At 43.1% G+C, this 13,366-nt stretch overlaps 1 protein-coding gene across 12 annotated transcripts in view; it reads left to right on the top strand.

Annotated features, from left to right (window-relative positions):
• The window catches only part of LOC113895217, a 453,671-nt gene that overhangs the window by 156,211 nt on the left and 284,094 nt on the right, over positions 1-13,366 (top strand). The window contains exon 6 of one of the 12 annotated variants that reach the window (XM_027546118.1): positions 5,849-6,561. The exons of 10 other annotated variants lie outside the window; for them this stretch is intronic. In XM_027546118.1, coding sequence (XP_027401919.1) covers position 5,849 — 1 coding nt within the window. In that variant the 3' untranslated portion in view covers positions 5,850-6,561. One more of the 12 variants, XM_027546117.1, reaches the window with a different exon arrangement.

Raw genomic sequence — 13,366 nt, 5'->3', positions numbered from 1 at the left:
TCTCGCAGTCCTCACAACTGCAAGGTCCCAGTAACCCCTAACCCTCTTTCATAGACTAAGACAGAGGCTCAGAGAGGGCAAGTTCTGGGCCCAGTTGGCCCGTGGCAGAGCTGGGACAAGAAGCCAGTTCTGTTTGATTCAAAAATCCCATGCTGCAAATTACTGCACACTGTGCCAGAACTATGTTCAGAACTTAGAACTGGTTGATGGAGGGCCTGGAGATCACTCCATACCCCTGGCCACCGTGGGCCAGAACTGCCAGCACAGGGGAAGGAGGGGTGCTCCACTTGTCTGACTGGCTTGGCCTGCCCTCTGCCGCATGCCCATGGGTGATTTCAGTCTGGCGTCCATCCATGCAGGGAAAAGTGAGAGTAGCTGCTCACTCGGCGTTGGTGGCCCACACTGTGAGCCTTTGGGCAAGAAAACCCTCATGTATGAAGTGGCCCTGCCCATTGCTTCATCATGGATTGCTTCATCCAGGCAGCCTGAATTATTGGTCGCTCTGCTGGAGTCTGATTTCTGACGAGGTAGCATCTGGGAAGTAAACTGCAGGAGGACAGGGCTTTTGTGCATTATGTTCACTGCTGTGTCGCTGGTACGGGGTGTATCATCTGGTGTGTTGTGGGGCTTAATGCACATTGATTGCATCTTTACTCATCACAGGTCTTTTGCTAACTGTTGACTCCTCCAATCTGACTCCCCTTCAGTCAGACTTTCTCATGCTGTTCCTTTTGCATAAAATGCTGTTTGCTCTGCATATCATACTGTTCCGTGGTGATGGACCATCATCCCTCTCCCCTTCAGCTTAAATGTCGCCTTTTTAGATTGGGCTTTCCCAGGTCTCCTTGTAGGCTGGCCCCCATGTCTAAATGGTGTCTCTGTGTTAATGCTGTCCTCACACCCTATACTGTAAGGTATGTGACCCAGTTTACAATTACGTATGTATGAGTGGCAGTGTTGAACATCTGGCCTTTCAGTGAATTGTTAGCTCCACAAGGGCAGAGATCTGTCTGTTTGGCTCACTCTTGTCCTCCTGGGATGTGGTAGGTACTCACTAAACACTTGAGAGTGAGTGAGGTCTTTACCCTCCCCTCTGACACTGCACATATGCCTCTGGAGTGATGAGTTCTAATGTTTTGACTGTTTAAAGCTGAATGAAGAGTTTTACCTCCACACCTGTGCCCCAACCCTCCCACCCCCATCCCCAGCCACTTCCTTCACATGAATCAAACTCCCTGCGTCATGAAAGGGAGTGGTTTCTTTTCCCTTTGGATCTCAGAACACTTAGGTTCACAGAAAGCTCTGTCTGCCCTCATCATAGTTACCATCCCCAGGCCAGGGCTGCTGCTTTGAGGGCCACTGGTTATTATTGAGTATTTTAGGATTCTTAAGAGTCATTTATAAGAGTCTTAGTTCTCAACTGCTGAGTCAGTGGGCAAGGTGAAAGAAGGTGTGTGTCTGCAGACCTGCCTGGCTACCTCTCTCTCTTCTTTTCCCACCTCATGGTGTCTTGCTAGCCTTGAAATGAAAGGAATCTTGCACTAGGGACATTGGAAGAGGTTGGGAAAAATCAAAGCCCATCATCCTTCTCATCAAGTGGGAGCTGGCTTAGTGCAGTCTGGGGTAAGCAGAGGGCTCTCGCATTTGAGGCTGGAGCAGGAGGAACACTTGTAAAAACCTGCAGGCTGGCAGCTGTCGCTAGGCTCCAGTGCTCTAGGCCTCTCTCATAGGAGGCCACTCTGAAGGATAAGACCTGCAAGAGAGACCAGAAATCCTGTTTGGGTCCTTCCTGTCTGGCTCTTTCCTCCTTTCCTGTTTCTTCTTACAGATGAGCACCGCTCAGACTCATCCTCACTTGGCCCTTCCCCGTCAGTATTGGCTTTCAGCTCGCCCGGCCGACATCCTGTGGACGCTGCAATTCAGACAAACAGCAAGATCATCAAAGAGCAAAGCATGAATGAAAAACTGCTTTATGACAGGCCTTCAAAGTGTCCTTTTAGGAGTTCAAAGGATGTGGAGAGGAGGCAGGGGAATCAAAGGAGATGGGGAGAGCAATGAACTCTCCAAGGAATCATTGGGTTATTCATTGTATATTTTCTATGACGCTTGTGATTTAAAAATCAAAAGTAATCCCAGCCCTCAAGGGTTCTCTGTGTGCAGCTCTGATGCACAGAAGGACACAACTCACCTTGCTGGCTGGAAGGCTTTGACCCCTACCTTCTAAGTCACCTGTTTGGCATCTGCGTTTCCTGTTTGGACCTTGATCGAATATTTTGATCTGGAAAGACTGTGTCCAGAGATGGAGGTTGAATGCTGCTTATGTTGTTCGATGGAGATGAATAATTTAGTCTGTGTAGAAATTCCCCATTACCTTTTGCATTTAAAGACAGGCCAGAGTCCAGCTATAGCAGTAGATATGCAGAGCTCAGAAAAGATCTGGCATAGATTGAAAGATTCCAGAGACTTCTGTTCTGACAGAAGGGGAATTGAGACTGTACTTGAGGCTGGAGCTGGACCTAATTAATATACTTGTGGGAACACTGTTGATATTTTGATGCGGAAATCCATTATGCCTAGTCCACTCAGAATGTCTTGGCAACTAACATCATTCCATCCGTGGAGGATGCTTGAAAGGAATGAATGAATGACCGAACAAATAGACAGCTCTGATGTGGTAACCCTAAAGCAGTTTCTATCAAGGCAGTGTTTTCTCTTCTTTTGGGGTCATTCAGGCTCAGCACATGAAGACAGTCTTGCGGGTGAGCTTTGAATTGCTATTTCAGTGAAGTTTATAAGGGATTTCAACTGCAAGGGACAAACTGGGCTGAGGTAGAGGGATTTTGCTGTGTATTGAAAACTCCAAAGGGAGGTTGGATTCCTGGCTTGTCTGGTGCTGACAAGCACCAGACTGAATGTTTATGTCCCTGAAAGATTTGTATGTTACAACACCCCTATCCCCCAAGGTGATGATGGTATTAAGAAGAAGTGGGGGCCTTTGGGAGATGATTTGGTCCTTAGAGTGGAGCCCTCATGAATGAGACTAGTGCAGCCTTCATGCATGATACTCGTGCCTTTTTTATAAAGAGACTCCAGTAGAGCTCTTTTTTTTTTTTTTTCCAGTAGAGCTCTTTCATTCCTTCCACCATATGAGGACACAGTGAGGTGACATTCGCCAGATACTGAGTTTGCCAGCACCTTGATCTTGGACTTGCCAGCTTCTAGAGCTGTGACAGATTTGTTGTTTATATGCTGCCTAGTCTATGGCATTTTTGTTACAGCAGCTGTACAGTCTAAGACAGCTGGTTCAAGGGGCCCTGGAAATACCTCACGACTCTTGTTTTGCCTTCTTTTCCACTCAGCTGTGCTTTATGTGTGTTACCTCTGTTTTCTGCAGACCAAGGTGATGTCCTTGGGCACAGGAAGTACGGTTTCATGGTTATGAACACATCAGGAATTCCCTGGCGGTCTGGTTGTTAGGACTCTACTCTTCCACTGCAGGGGCGTGGGTTTGATCCCTGGTTGGGGAACTAAGATCCCACAGGCTGTGTGGCGTGGCTAAATAAATAAATAGAACACCATCTCTAGAGCTAGAAGCAGTCTTGATTCAAATCCTCAGGCCATCATCGACTAGTTGCACAGCTGTAGATACATTTCTTAACATCTCTGTGCCTTAGTTTCCTTGTCTTTAAATGGGACACGAGGATGATGGTGATAGTGATAGGGATGGCTGAAATTTTGAGCACTTGCTCTTCTGCCTTGTGTTCTTCCCAGTACCCTGTGTAAATAAATTCACTGATTTTCACAACAACCTGTGAGGTAGGTGCCATTAGAAGCCCCATTTTACAGATGAGGAAACTGAGGCGCAGAAAGTTTAAATAACTTACCTGTTACACAACTAGCAAATGATGGAACCAGAAGTTAAATCCAGGTAATCTGGTTCCAGAATTAGTACTATTGATTCCCAAACTATGCTGCCTCATATAATAGAACTTATAGTTTACGGGGTTGATGTGGGAAGTTGGTGAGACAGTACACATAAAGACACTTAAGGCAGTTCTTGGCACATAACAGTCATCTTAAAAAAGAAAAAAACGCTGCCGGTAACTTTTGGCCTATATTCTATGCTCTCAGTAGCCACAGCAGGGAATGATTCTCTTCTAAGTGGTCCACAAAACTCTCAGAACCAATCACTATGGCCAAGAGATTACAGTGTTCTGGTAAGCCAGCCTGGTATTGGGGGTAGAACTGACACCAACTGAACCACATCAGTTGAAAAGTGAAGGAGGATTGTTTCATCAGAGTGAAGAAGCCGACTTAACTAGAGGTCGGAAGGGAGGGACACGTGAGGAACCGTCCTGTGTCAAGTGTCCACTCTGGCAGTAGGGGCTGTCTGGATTTCTCTGGGAAATCAGTTTGCAACTGACAAACGAAGACAAGGTGGTCAGAGACCCTACATCTAAGCCTACTGAATCCTCCAGCATGAAGCGTGAGGGAAGAGGGTTGATCAGGTTGAAAAGAAGAACGATTTTTAAACTCACCGTATCACTCAGGGCGGCACACAGAGGTTAAGTCAGGAAGTGAAGTGCTTGTTCATCTGGATCTGCAGGAAGGTAAATAGGACGTAATTACCCAGATGGCATGTGGGCAGGCCCTGAGGCCACCTTGTGAGAAGTGCTGGGCAAGCACTCGCAACCACTAATGATGCACTGACAGCCCTGGCGCTGCTCAGAGATGGCGCCACTGGCCCCAGAGTGCCCATTCCCATGGTCTGGGGTGAGTCAGGCCATGCTGAAGCCGGGCGCCCGCCTGATTCACCAGCCCCACTTCCTCCACTACCCGGTGGTCCCCACCCACACAGCCACCACGCCCAGCTGAGCACTGACCAGTTGGTCCAAAATTAGTGTCTGAGGCCAAAATGGGAATCTTGGCCCAAGGTCTTGTGGGTGGTGGATGAATTACAAAGGGGCCCAGAGGTAAGATATCAGTTTACCAGTTTCTACTTAAGTCCCTACCAGCTTCCACTTCCTGAGCTGTGTTTGCCGGAGGAGGCATAGAGAGACATTGCCTTCAGTGGCTGAGTCTGGGCGGCTGACTCCTGTCAACCATCTCAAGGTTATGTTGGAAATGTGAGTGTGGGGTGGCTACCACCACTGTAAAAATAGCTTGATGATGGTCACTCAGCTGCCTTCTCCCAGCTGCTCGTTTTTGTGTGTGTCTGCATCTGGTCACTTCTGACACTGTTGCCCATGCTGATTACACCAGATGCCTCTTCTGCCTTGCACTGAAGTGCCTCTTTTTCTTGCACTGAAGACCTTGTGTAATCAATTATTACAGAAAGACAGCCTTCACAACTTTCTCATGACTCTTTACTGAGGCTCCAGAACCATGTCCTCCTGCAAACTGGGTATTTTATCTACAATATATGTTTTCTTCTCTCTCCCCCGCTTTATTAATGATTTCTCTTTTCTGACTCTTCCCTTCAAACCTATGTTAACATGACCCATCCTACAAGTCGTCACCTTTCTTCACCTCTCCTCTCTACTTGGAGCTGTATGTATCCTTTCTCCCACTCTGTCTTTAAAGAAAAGTTTGCTTATTATCCTCACTTCTCAATAACCATTACAATATAGTTTCCACTTCTCCCCACCTCATTGAAGCTGCCCTTCCAGGCTTGCAACAACAACCAATTGGGAGGTCTCCACATGTTTTAGATGGTTCGTCCCTATCAGTGAAAAAAAAAAAAAAAAAAAAATGGAACGTGTGCCTCAGTGTATGAATATTCACTTGTAAATTACAGTTGACTCTTGAACAGCATGGATTTGAACTGTGGAGGTCTCCTTATTTGCAGATATTTTTCAATAAACAAACCACATACTGCCTGATCTGTGGCTGGTTGAATCTACGGATATGTGCGTGCCGAGCTGTGCCGGTCGTGTCTGACTCTGTGTGACCCTATGGACTACAGTCCACCAGGCTTCTCTGTTCATGGAATTCTCCAGGTAAGGATACTAAAGTGAGTTGCTGTGTCCTCTTCCATGGGATCTTCCTGGCCCAGGAACCGAAACCACATCTCTTGGGTCTGCAGCACTGCCAGGCAGGCTCTTCACCACTAGTGCCACCTAGGAAGCCCCGCAGATGTGGAGGGCCAACTGTAAAGTATACAAGGATTTTCTACTACATGGGAGTTGGAACCCCTAACCTTTGCCTTGTTCAAGGGTCAACTGTGTATACATATGCTAGTGTACACATTCTATACTATAAAATAGAAACCAAAATAAATATTTTAAAGGATGGTTTTAATATAGAAGATTGAATGTTTTCCCTAGTGGATGGCCTTTACAGTGCTTGAGTCTAAATACTGATTTCAGTGTATTTTTTCTGTTTGTTCTTTGAGAAATAATTTAATACAATAAAACCAATTTTAAGTGTACAAGTCAATGAGTTTAGATAAGTACATAAAATCTTGTAACTGCTACCCTGGATTTCCCAGGGGACAGTAGTGGTAAGGAACCCGCCTGACAGTGCAGGAGACATAAGAGATGTGGGTTCGATCCTTGGGCTGGGAAGATGCCCTAGAGCAGGGCATGGCAACCCACTGCAGTATTCTTGCCTGGAGAATCCCATCGACAGAGGAGCCTGGTGGGCTACAGTCCATAGGGTCACAAAGGGTCAGACATGACTGAAGCGACTTAGCACACACCTGTGCACTCAGAACCACTACCCCAATCATGATGTAAAGCATTTCTGTCACCCCAGAAAGATCTCTCATTCCTGTTTGCAGTTAATCCCTGACCTCTCCTCCGGCCCCTGGCAACTACTGACTTGCTTTTTATCACTGTAATTTTGCCTTTTCTAGACCGTCACGTAAATGAAATCACGTAGTATATGGTTTCTGTGTGTCTGGCTTCTTTCACTTACCATGATACTTTGATTCATTTATGCTTTGGTGGTTCATTCATTTTAATGGCTAAGTAGTTACCACTGATGGACACTTAAGTGGTCTCTAGTGTTTGGCTGTTACACCTAAAGTTGCTTTGAGAGTTGACATACAAGTCTTTTTTGCAGATATATGTTTGATTTCTCTTGGGTAAATACATAGGAGATGGATTTTGGGGTCATATACCAAGTATATGTTTAGTTTATAAGAAACTACCAAACTGTGTTGTAAAGTGGCCATGCCATTTTGTCCCCATCAGCAATGTGTGGGACATCCAATTGCTCCTACATCCTTGTCAACATTTGATACTGCCAGTCTTTTAAATTTTAGTTATTCAAATGAGTTTGTAGTGGTAGCTACTGTGTTGACTGGCCATCAGTATCTGTTCTTTGGTGAAATATGTCTTCTGCCATTTTATTTTTATCAGGTTATTTCTCCTTTCTGTGTTGTAAGAGTTTATCATATACTCTCTGTACAAGTCTTTTATCAGATGTGTGCTTTGCAGATATTTTTTTACCACTATGTAGCTTTTTGCTAACAGTGTAATTTGAAGAGTAAAAATGTTTAATTTTGATGAAATACAAATTATAATCTTTTTCTTTTATAGTTCATATCATATTTAAAAATTTTTTGCCTCACACAGTTCACTTAGGTTTTACCCTATGCTTTTATTCTAGAGGTTTAATAATTTTAGCTTTTACATTGAAGGCTTTGATTGGTTTTGAATTAAACTTTTTTTGTGGTGTGAAGCAAAGTTTTTTCAATGTTTGCTTGTTTATTTATTTGTTACTTCTGTAAGAGTATCTACTGGCTTCAGTACTGTTTGGTGAAGGGTTGGTTTTTCCTCATTGCATTGGTTTGACAACTTACTTGAAAATCAGTTGACCATAAATACATGTATGTATGTCTGGATTCCATTCTGTTTCATTTATTTGTGTGGCTGTCTTTATGCCCATAACACACTGTCATAATTTCTGGAGCTTTACATGAAGGTCACTCAGTTGTGTCTGACCCTTTGTGACCCCATGGACTAGCCTGCTGGGCTCCTCTGTCCATGGAATTCTCCAGGTGAGAATACTGGAGTGGATAGCTGTTACCTTCTCCAGAGGATCTTCCCAACCCAGGGATCGAACCTAGGTCTCCCACATTGCAGGTGGATTCTTTACCCTCTTGAGACACCAGGGATGAAATCAGATAGTGTAATCCTTCAACTTTTTCATTGTCAGAATTGTTTAGATGGCTCTACTTTTTAACATGTTTTAAAATCTATCATATTGCTATTTGTTTTTTATTGGTGCCATCTGATTTTTGTTTTGATTTTTCTTTTGTTTTTTTTTTTTTTTAGTAAGTTCTTAATTTTTTAGAAATTTACTTTAGCAATTTACATGCCATAAATTTACCCATTTTAGACATACAGCTGAGTGATTTTTAGTAAATTTACAGAGTTGTGCAACCATCATCACAGTCTATTTCTAGAATATTTCTGACACCTTAAAAAGATCCCTTGTGCCAATTTGCAGTTGATATGATTCCATTTTATCTCCTTTATTGGGTTAGTTGACTATACCTATTTTTATTTTTAGAGGTTCCCATAGAGTTTACAGAATACATCTTTAACCATAGTCTTTGAAGGAATATCCTACCACTTCAGGTTCAGTATAAGGATCTTAAATGGTTCATTTCCACTTTTTCCCTCTTCTTCCCACTGTGCTATTGTTATCATTCGTTTTGTTTCTACATGTCCTGTGAACCCATCAAAGCATCGTTGCTAAACATATTTCCTTTAAACAGTTGTTTCTCCTGTAAGGAGTCTTTTTAAAGTAAGAAAGAAGTATTTTACATTTTCCTACATGTTTCTCACTTCTGGTGCCCGCCATTCCTTTGTGTAAACCCGATTTTGCATTCCCTGTCATTAATCCTCGGTCTGAAAAACTTGCTTTAATTTTTCTCATCGTGGTGGTCTGTTCATGATGAATTTTTTCTTTGCTTTAAAATGTCTTTCTTTGACCTTTGTTTTTGAGAAATAGTTTTGCTGAGTGTAGCATTCTAGGTTAACACTTGGTTTTCCTTAGTCTTTAAAAGATATTACTGTTTTCTGGGCTGCATTGTTTCTGAAGCGTGCTATCAATCTTTAGACTCCTTTGTCTTTTCTAGCCATTCAAAATTTTTCTCTTCATCACTAGTTATAAGCAGTGTGATTATGCTATACCTCGGTGTGGTCATCTTTATGTTTCTTATATTTGAGATGTGTTGAGCTTACTGCCTTTTATAGGTTTCAGTCGGTTTGGAAAATTTTGAGCCATTAGTTTTTCCAAATACATTTTTATCCCTCTACTTGTGTCCTCTATTTTCTTGGACTCCATTAACAATGTGTAATAGTCGACTTCATGTTCTCAGCGGCTCAGTGATGACTCTCTCTGTTTTCTTTTTCTGCAATGCGTTTTTTCCCTCGTCAGTATTTCATCTTGGATGACTTTTGTTGCTATCTCTTTAAATTCATTAATCTTTTTTTTCTCCCCTGCTATGTGTAATCTGGTGTTCATACCATCCATTGTATCTTACATATTACATTGTATTTTTCATCTATAGAAATTTAACTTGAAACCTTTTTGCTATCTTTATATCTTTCATGTCTCTCCTTGCTTCTGTTTTCCTTTAACTTTCTTGAGCTTGTAAAGTTACAATATTGTTTTAATGTTTTCGTGTGCTATTTTTATCATATGTCTGTTTTTTGTGTGTGTGTTCTCGTTATGGGCTTTATTTTAACTTTTTTGTATAACTAGTCCTCTTTTTATTGGATTCCAGATATTGTGAATAATCTTCAGTGCTGAAACTTTTTGCACTCGTATAAATGTTGTTGGTCTTTGTTGTTCTGGGGTACTGTTAAGGTCCTTGGGATTAATTTGATATTTCTGAGCTGTGTTTTTCAGTTTTGCTAGGGTGACTCCAGAACAACTGTTAGTGTCAGCCAGGGGTTGGCAAACTGTGGCTCACAAACCAGTTGCCTCTTTTGGGAAATAAAATTCTTTGGGAACACGGCCACACCCATTTGTTGACATATTATCTGTGGCATGTTTTATGTTGACATATTTTATGCTCCAGCAGCAGAACTGGGTGGTTGTGGGAGAGCCTGTATGGCCCATAGCCTAAAATATTTAGTGTCTGATCCTTTAAGAAGTTTACCAACATCTTGTTGAAGCTCACTGGGGCTCAGTATTGAAGCAGTACCTCCTGAGGACATACCTGATGCTCTTGGTATTAGGAGTTCTTTCCATTCTTGATATTTGTAACATGAACTTCTCCTGGCCCCAGTTTGGGCCTCTGGGGGTTGTCCCACATGCTTCATTAGCCCTTCCTGCATTGCAGCCTGGAAATGCTCTCCAGACAGTGAGCGGGACACCTTTAGGATTAACTCTCTTTGTTTCCCTTTTCTCAGGGCATCATTATTTTTTGTGCTTTTTGTTGTTTAGTGCCTGAAAACTGTCTGATAGATTTTGTGTGTTTTTCTGGTGATTGAAAGTAGAGTAAGTCAATCTCTATTGCCCCATCATGGCTGAAAGTCAACATCCCTCAACTTTCTCTTTTTAACCTTTTTTGCCTGATTGGAACAGTAATGTGTTTCTAACCTACTGATTTCTCTACAGTATTGGACCAGATTTACCACTGCTGACTTTTATAATTATTCTACTTTCACAAAAGCATCTCCCCATCTGTAATCTGTTTTTCTTCCTCTTTGCCTCTTCTGTCTGCATTAAATGTTAGGATAGCTGATGGTGCTAACACTGGTCTGCCCTCTTTCCTTTGTTCTCCAATAGCTTCAAATGCCATCTGTATGGGGATGCAATGAATGCTTAGGAATGTAAAATACTACACAGCTTGGAGATGTTCAGTCCTGGAATAGAATGTTGGTTCTTGTGATGTAGACAATGTCAGATTCTCTGGGAGTTATTAAGAAGAATGTCTATTTTTGTGTGTGTAACCTTAATATATACTTGGTAATGCACTAAGGATTTTGTTCATATCATCTCCAGTCTTTCAGTTCAGTCAATTCAGTCGCTCAGTCGTTTCCGACTTTTTTGCGACCCTGCGGACTGCAGCATGCCAGGCTTCCCTGTATATCACCAAATCCCGGAGCTTACTCAAACTCATGTCCATCAAGTCAGTGATACCATCCAACCACCTCATCCTCCGTCTCCCCTTCTCCTTGTGCCTTCAGTCTTTTCCAGCATCAGGGTCTTTTCCAGTGAGTCAGTTTTTCGCATCAGGTGGCCAAGTATTAGAGTTCCAGCTTCAACATCAGTCCTTCCAGTGAATATTCAGGACTGATCTCCTTTAGGATGGACTGGATGGATCTCCTTGCAGTCCAAGGGGCTCTCAAGAGTCTTCTCCAACACCACAGTTCAAAAGCATCAATTCTTCGCCACTCAGCTTTCTTTATGGTCCAACTCTCACATCCATACATGACTACTGGAAAAACCATAGCCTTGACTAGATGGACCTTTGTTGGCAAAGTAATGTCTCTGGTTTTTATATGCTGTCTAGGTTGGTCATAGCTTGTCTTCCAAGGAGCAAGTGTCTTAATTTCATGGCTGCAGTCACCATCTGCAGTGATTTTGGAGCCCCCTCAAAATAAAGTTTGTCACTGTTTCCATTGTTTCCCCATCTATTCCCCATCTATTTGAAGTGAGGGACCAGATGCCATGATCTTAGTTTTCTGAATGTTGAATTTTAAACCAGATTTTTCACTCTCTTTCACTTTCATCAAGAAACTCTTTAGTTCTTCGCTTTCTGCCATAAGGGTGGTGTCATCTGCGTATCTGAGGTTATTGATATTTCTCCCGGCAGTCTTGATTTCAGCTTGTGCTTCATCCAGCCTGGACTTTTGCATGATATACTCTGCATATAAGTAGTCCTTCACTGGAGACTGCGTATCTCCAGTGCTTCACAGTAGTTTTATGAGGTAGATACTTTTTTTATACCCATTTATAAATGTGGAAACCAAGATTCCAAGAAGTTAAATCACTTTTCCTGGGTACACAAGCCAGAATGTGAACCCACATCTGTCTGACCAGACTAGACTGATGTCCTGCTTGGGTTTCACTGAGATCTCCCTCGTGATAGCACTGAGATTCCTCACTAGGAAACCCCTCAATCCTGGGCACACCTGAAATGTTTGGCTACCCTAGTAAATTGCTCTGCCCTCCCTGACTCTCTTCTTTATACCCACTTAAAACTTTGAGTAGTTTAAAACTCTGTAAATGCATGTGAACCATTTTATGTAGCACCTGACATAGAGTAAGGGCTTAAAAGTGGGAGCTGTTATTACTGTTTGCATTTGATCCTTTCTGACTCTCTTGCAGCAAGCATTTGTTATTCTAATTGGCTGCCCACCATCTGAGCATTATTCTTCTGTGCAGGGAATCTCCCACCTTATGAGGCAGGACCCATTTCCTCCTCCAGAGACTAACCACCATCCCCTGACCCCAGCCTGCTAGCTAAACTACAGGCAGGTGATCTAGGACCCACTTGTGAGATGTATGTGCCCCGACTCTGATCAGAAACAGAGTCTGTACAGAAACCAGCCTTTTGAAGTTGGCAGTGGCAGCCACCCTCAAAATTCAACAGTGCCCTGAAAGCAGAGCCCTGAGTCAGAGCTCTGAACTATAATCTCTTTCCAGTGGTTTCAGCAAGGGGTTTCTCACTAGAGTAGGTCAGGAATGAATTTAATGCCTGCTCCTGGCTGCAGAGGCGCCAGTCTGTTCCCTCGATCGTCTGGTAATTCTGTGAATAGCCAGGTATCCTTTAGTAATTCCCTTATCTACTTGAATTAGGCAGAGTTGCTTTCTTGTCTCTGCAGCTGAGAGTGCTGATTGATAACACGCACTGTCCGGATGCTGTGGGCACTTCAAACTTAATGGGGTCCAAAACAGAACTCATTCCCTTCCATCAGAGACATACAGCATTTCACTCTGAATCTCAAGCACAGCTCCTCAGTACGTGCTGGATTTATGAAATTAGAAACCACTGTCTTCTTCCTAAGCCCCAGGCCCCTCAGTATTTACCAGGGAAAGTCCACCTCCCCGACTTTTTCTGTCTTCACTGTCTCTGTCTTCACCCAGATCTTGTCGGCCACCTCTTGCCTTGATCATGGCACAGCCTCAGGTCTGGTCTTTCTGCCGTTCTTAGGGCAGGAAGAAGAGAACGTTCAGCATGGCTTGCGAGGGCAGAAAATGAGGACAAAATACAAGAGTGTGTGAGGATGAAGGTGGATTCAAGCCTTAGAAATTCATGCCTGGAGTGGAAGAGAAAACAAACAACAAACATACTTTTAAGGGTTTGAAAGGAGAGAAAATTCTTATTATTCACAGATATGGTAGTTTCAGTTTCACCTACTCACTAAAATTTGCAACCCCAAATCAATGCTGGTCA

Source organism: Bos indicus x Bos taurus, chromosome 7 (genome assembly GCF_003369695.1).
Source record: "Bos indicus x Bos taurus breed Angus x Brahman F1 hybrid chromosome 7, Bos_hybrid_MaternalHap_v2.0, whole genome shotgun sequence".
Taxonomy (NCBI): domain Eukaryota; kingdom Metazoa; phylum Chordata; class Mammalia; order Artiodactyla; family Bovidae; genus Bos; species Bos indicus x Bos taurus.
Note: the sequence above shows the minus strand (reverse complement) of the source record. Positions and strands in the feature narration are given on the sequence as shown.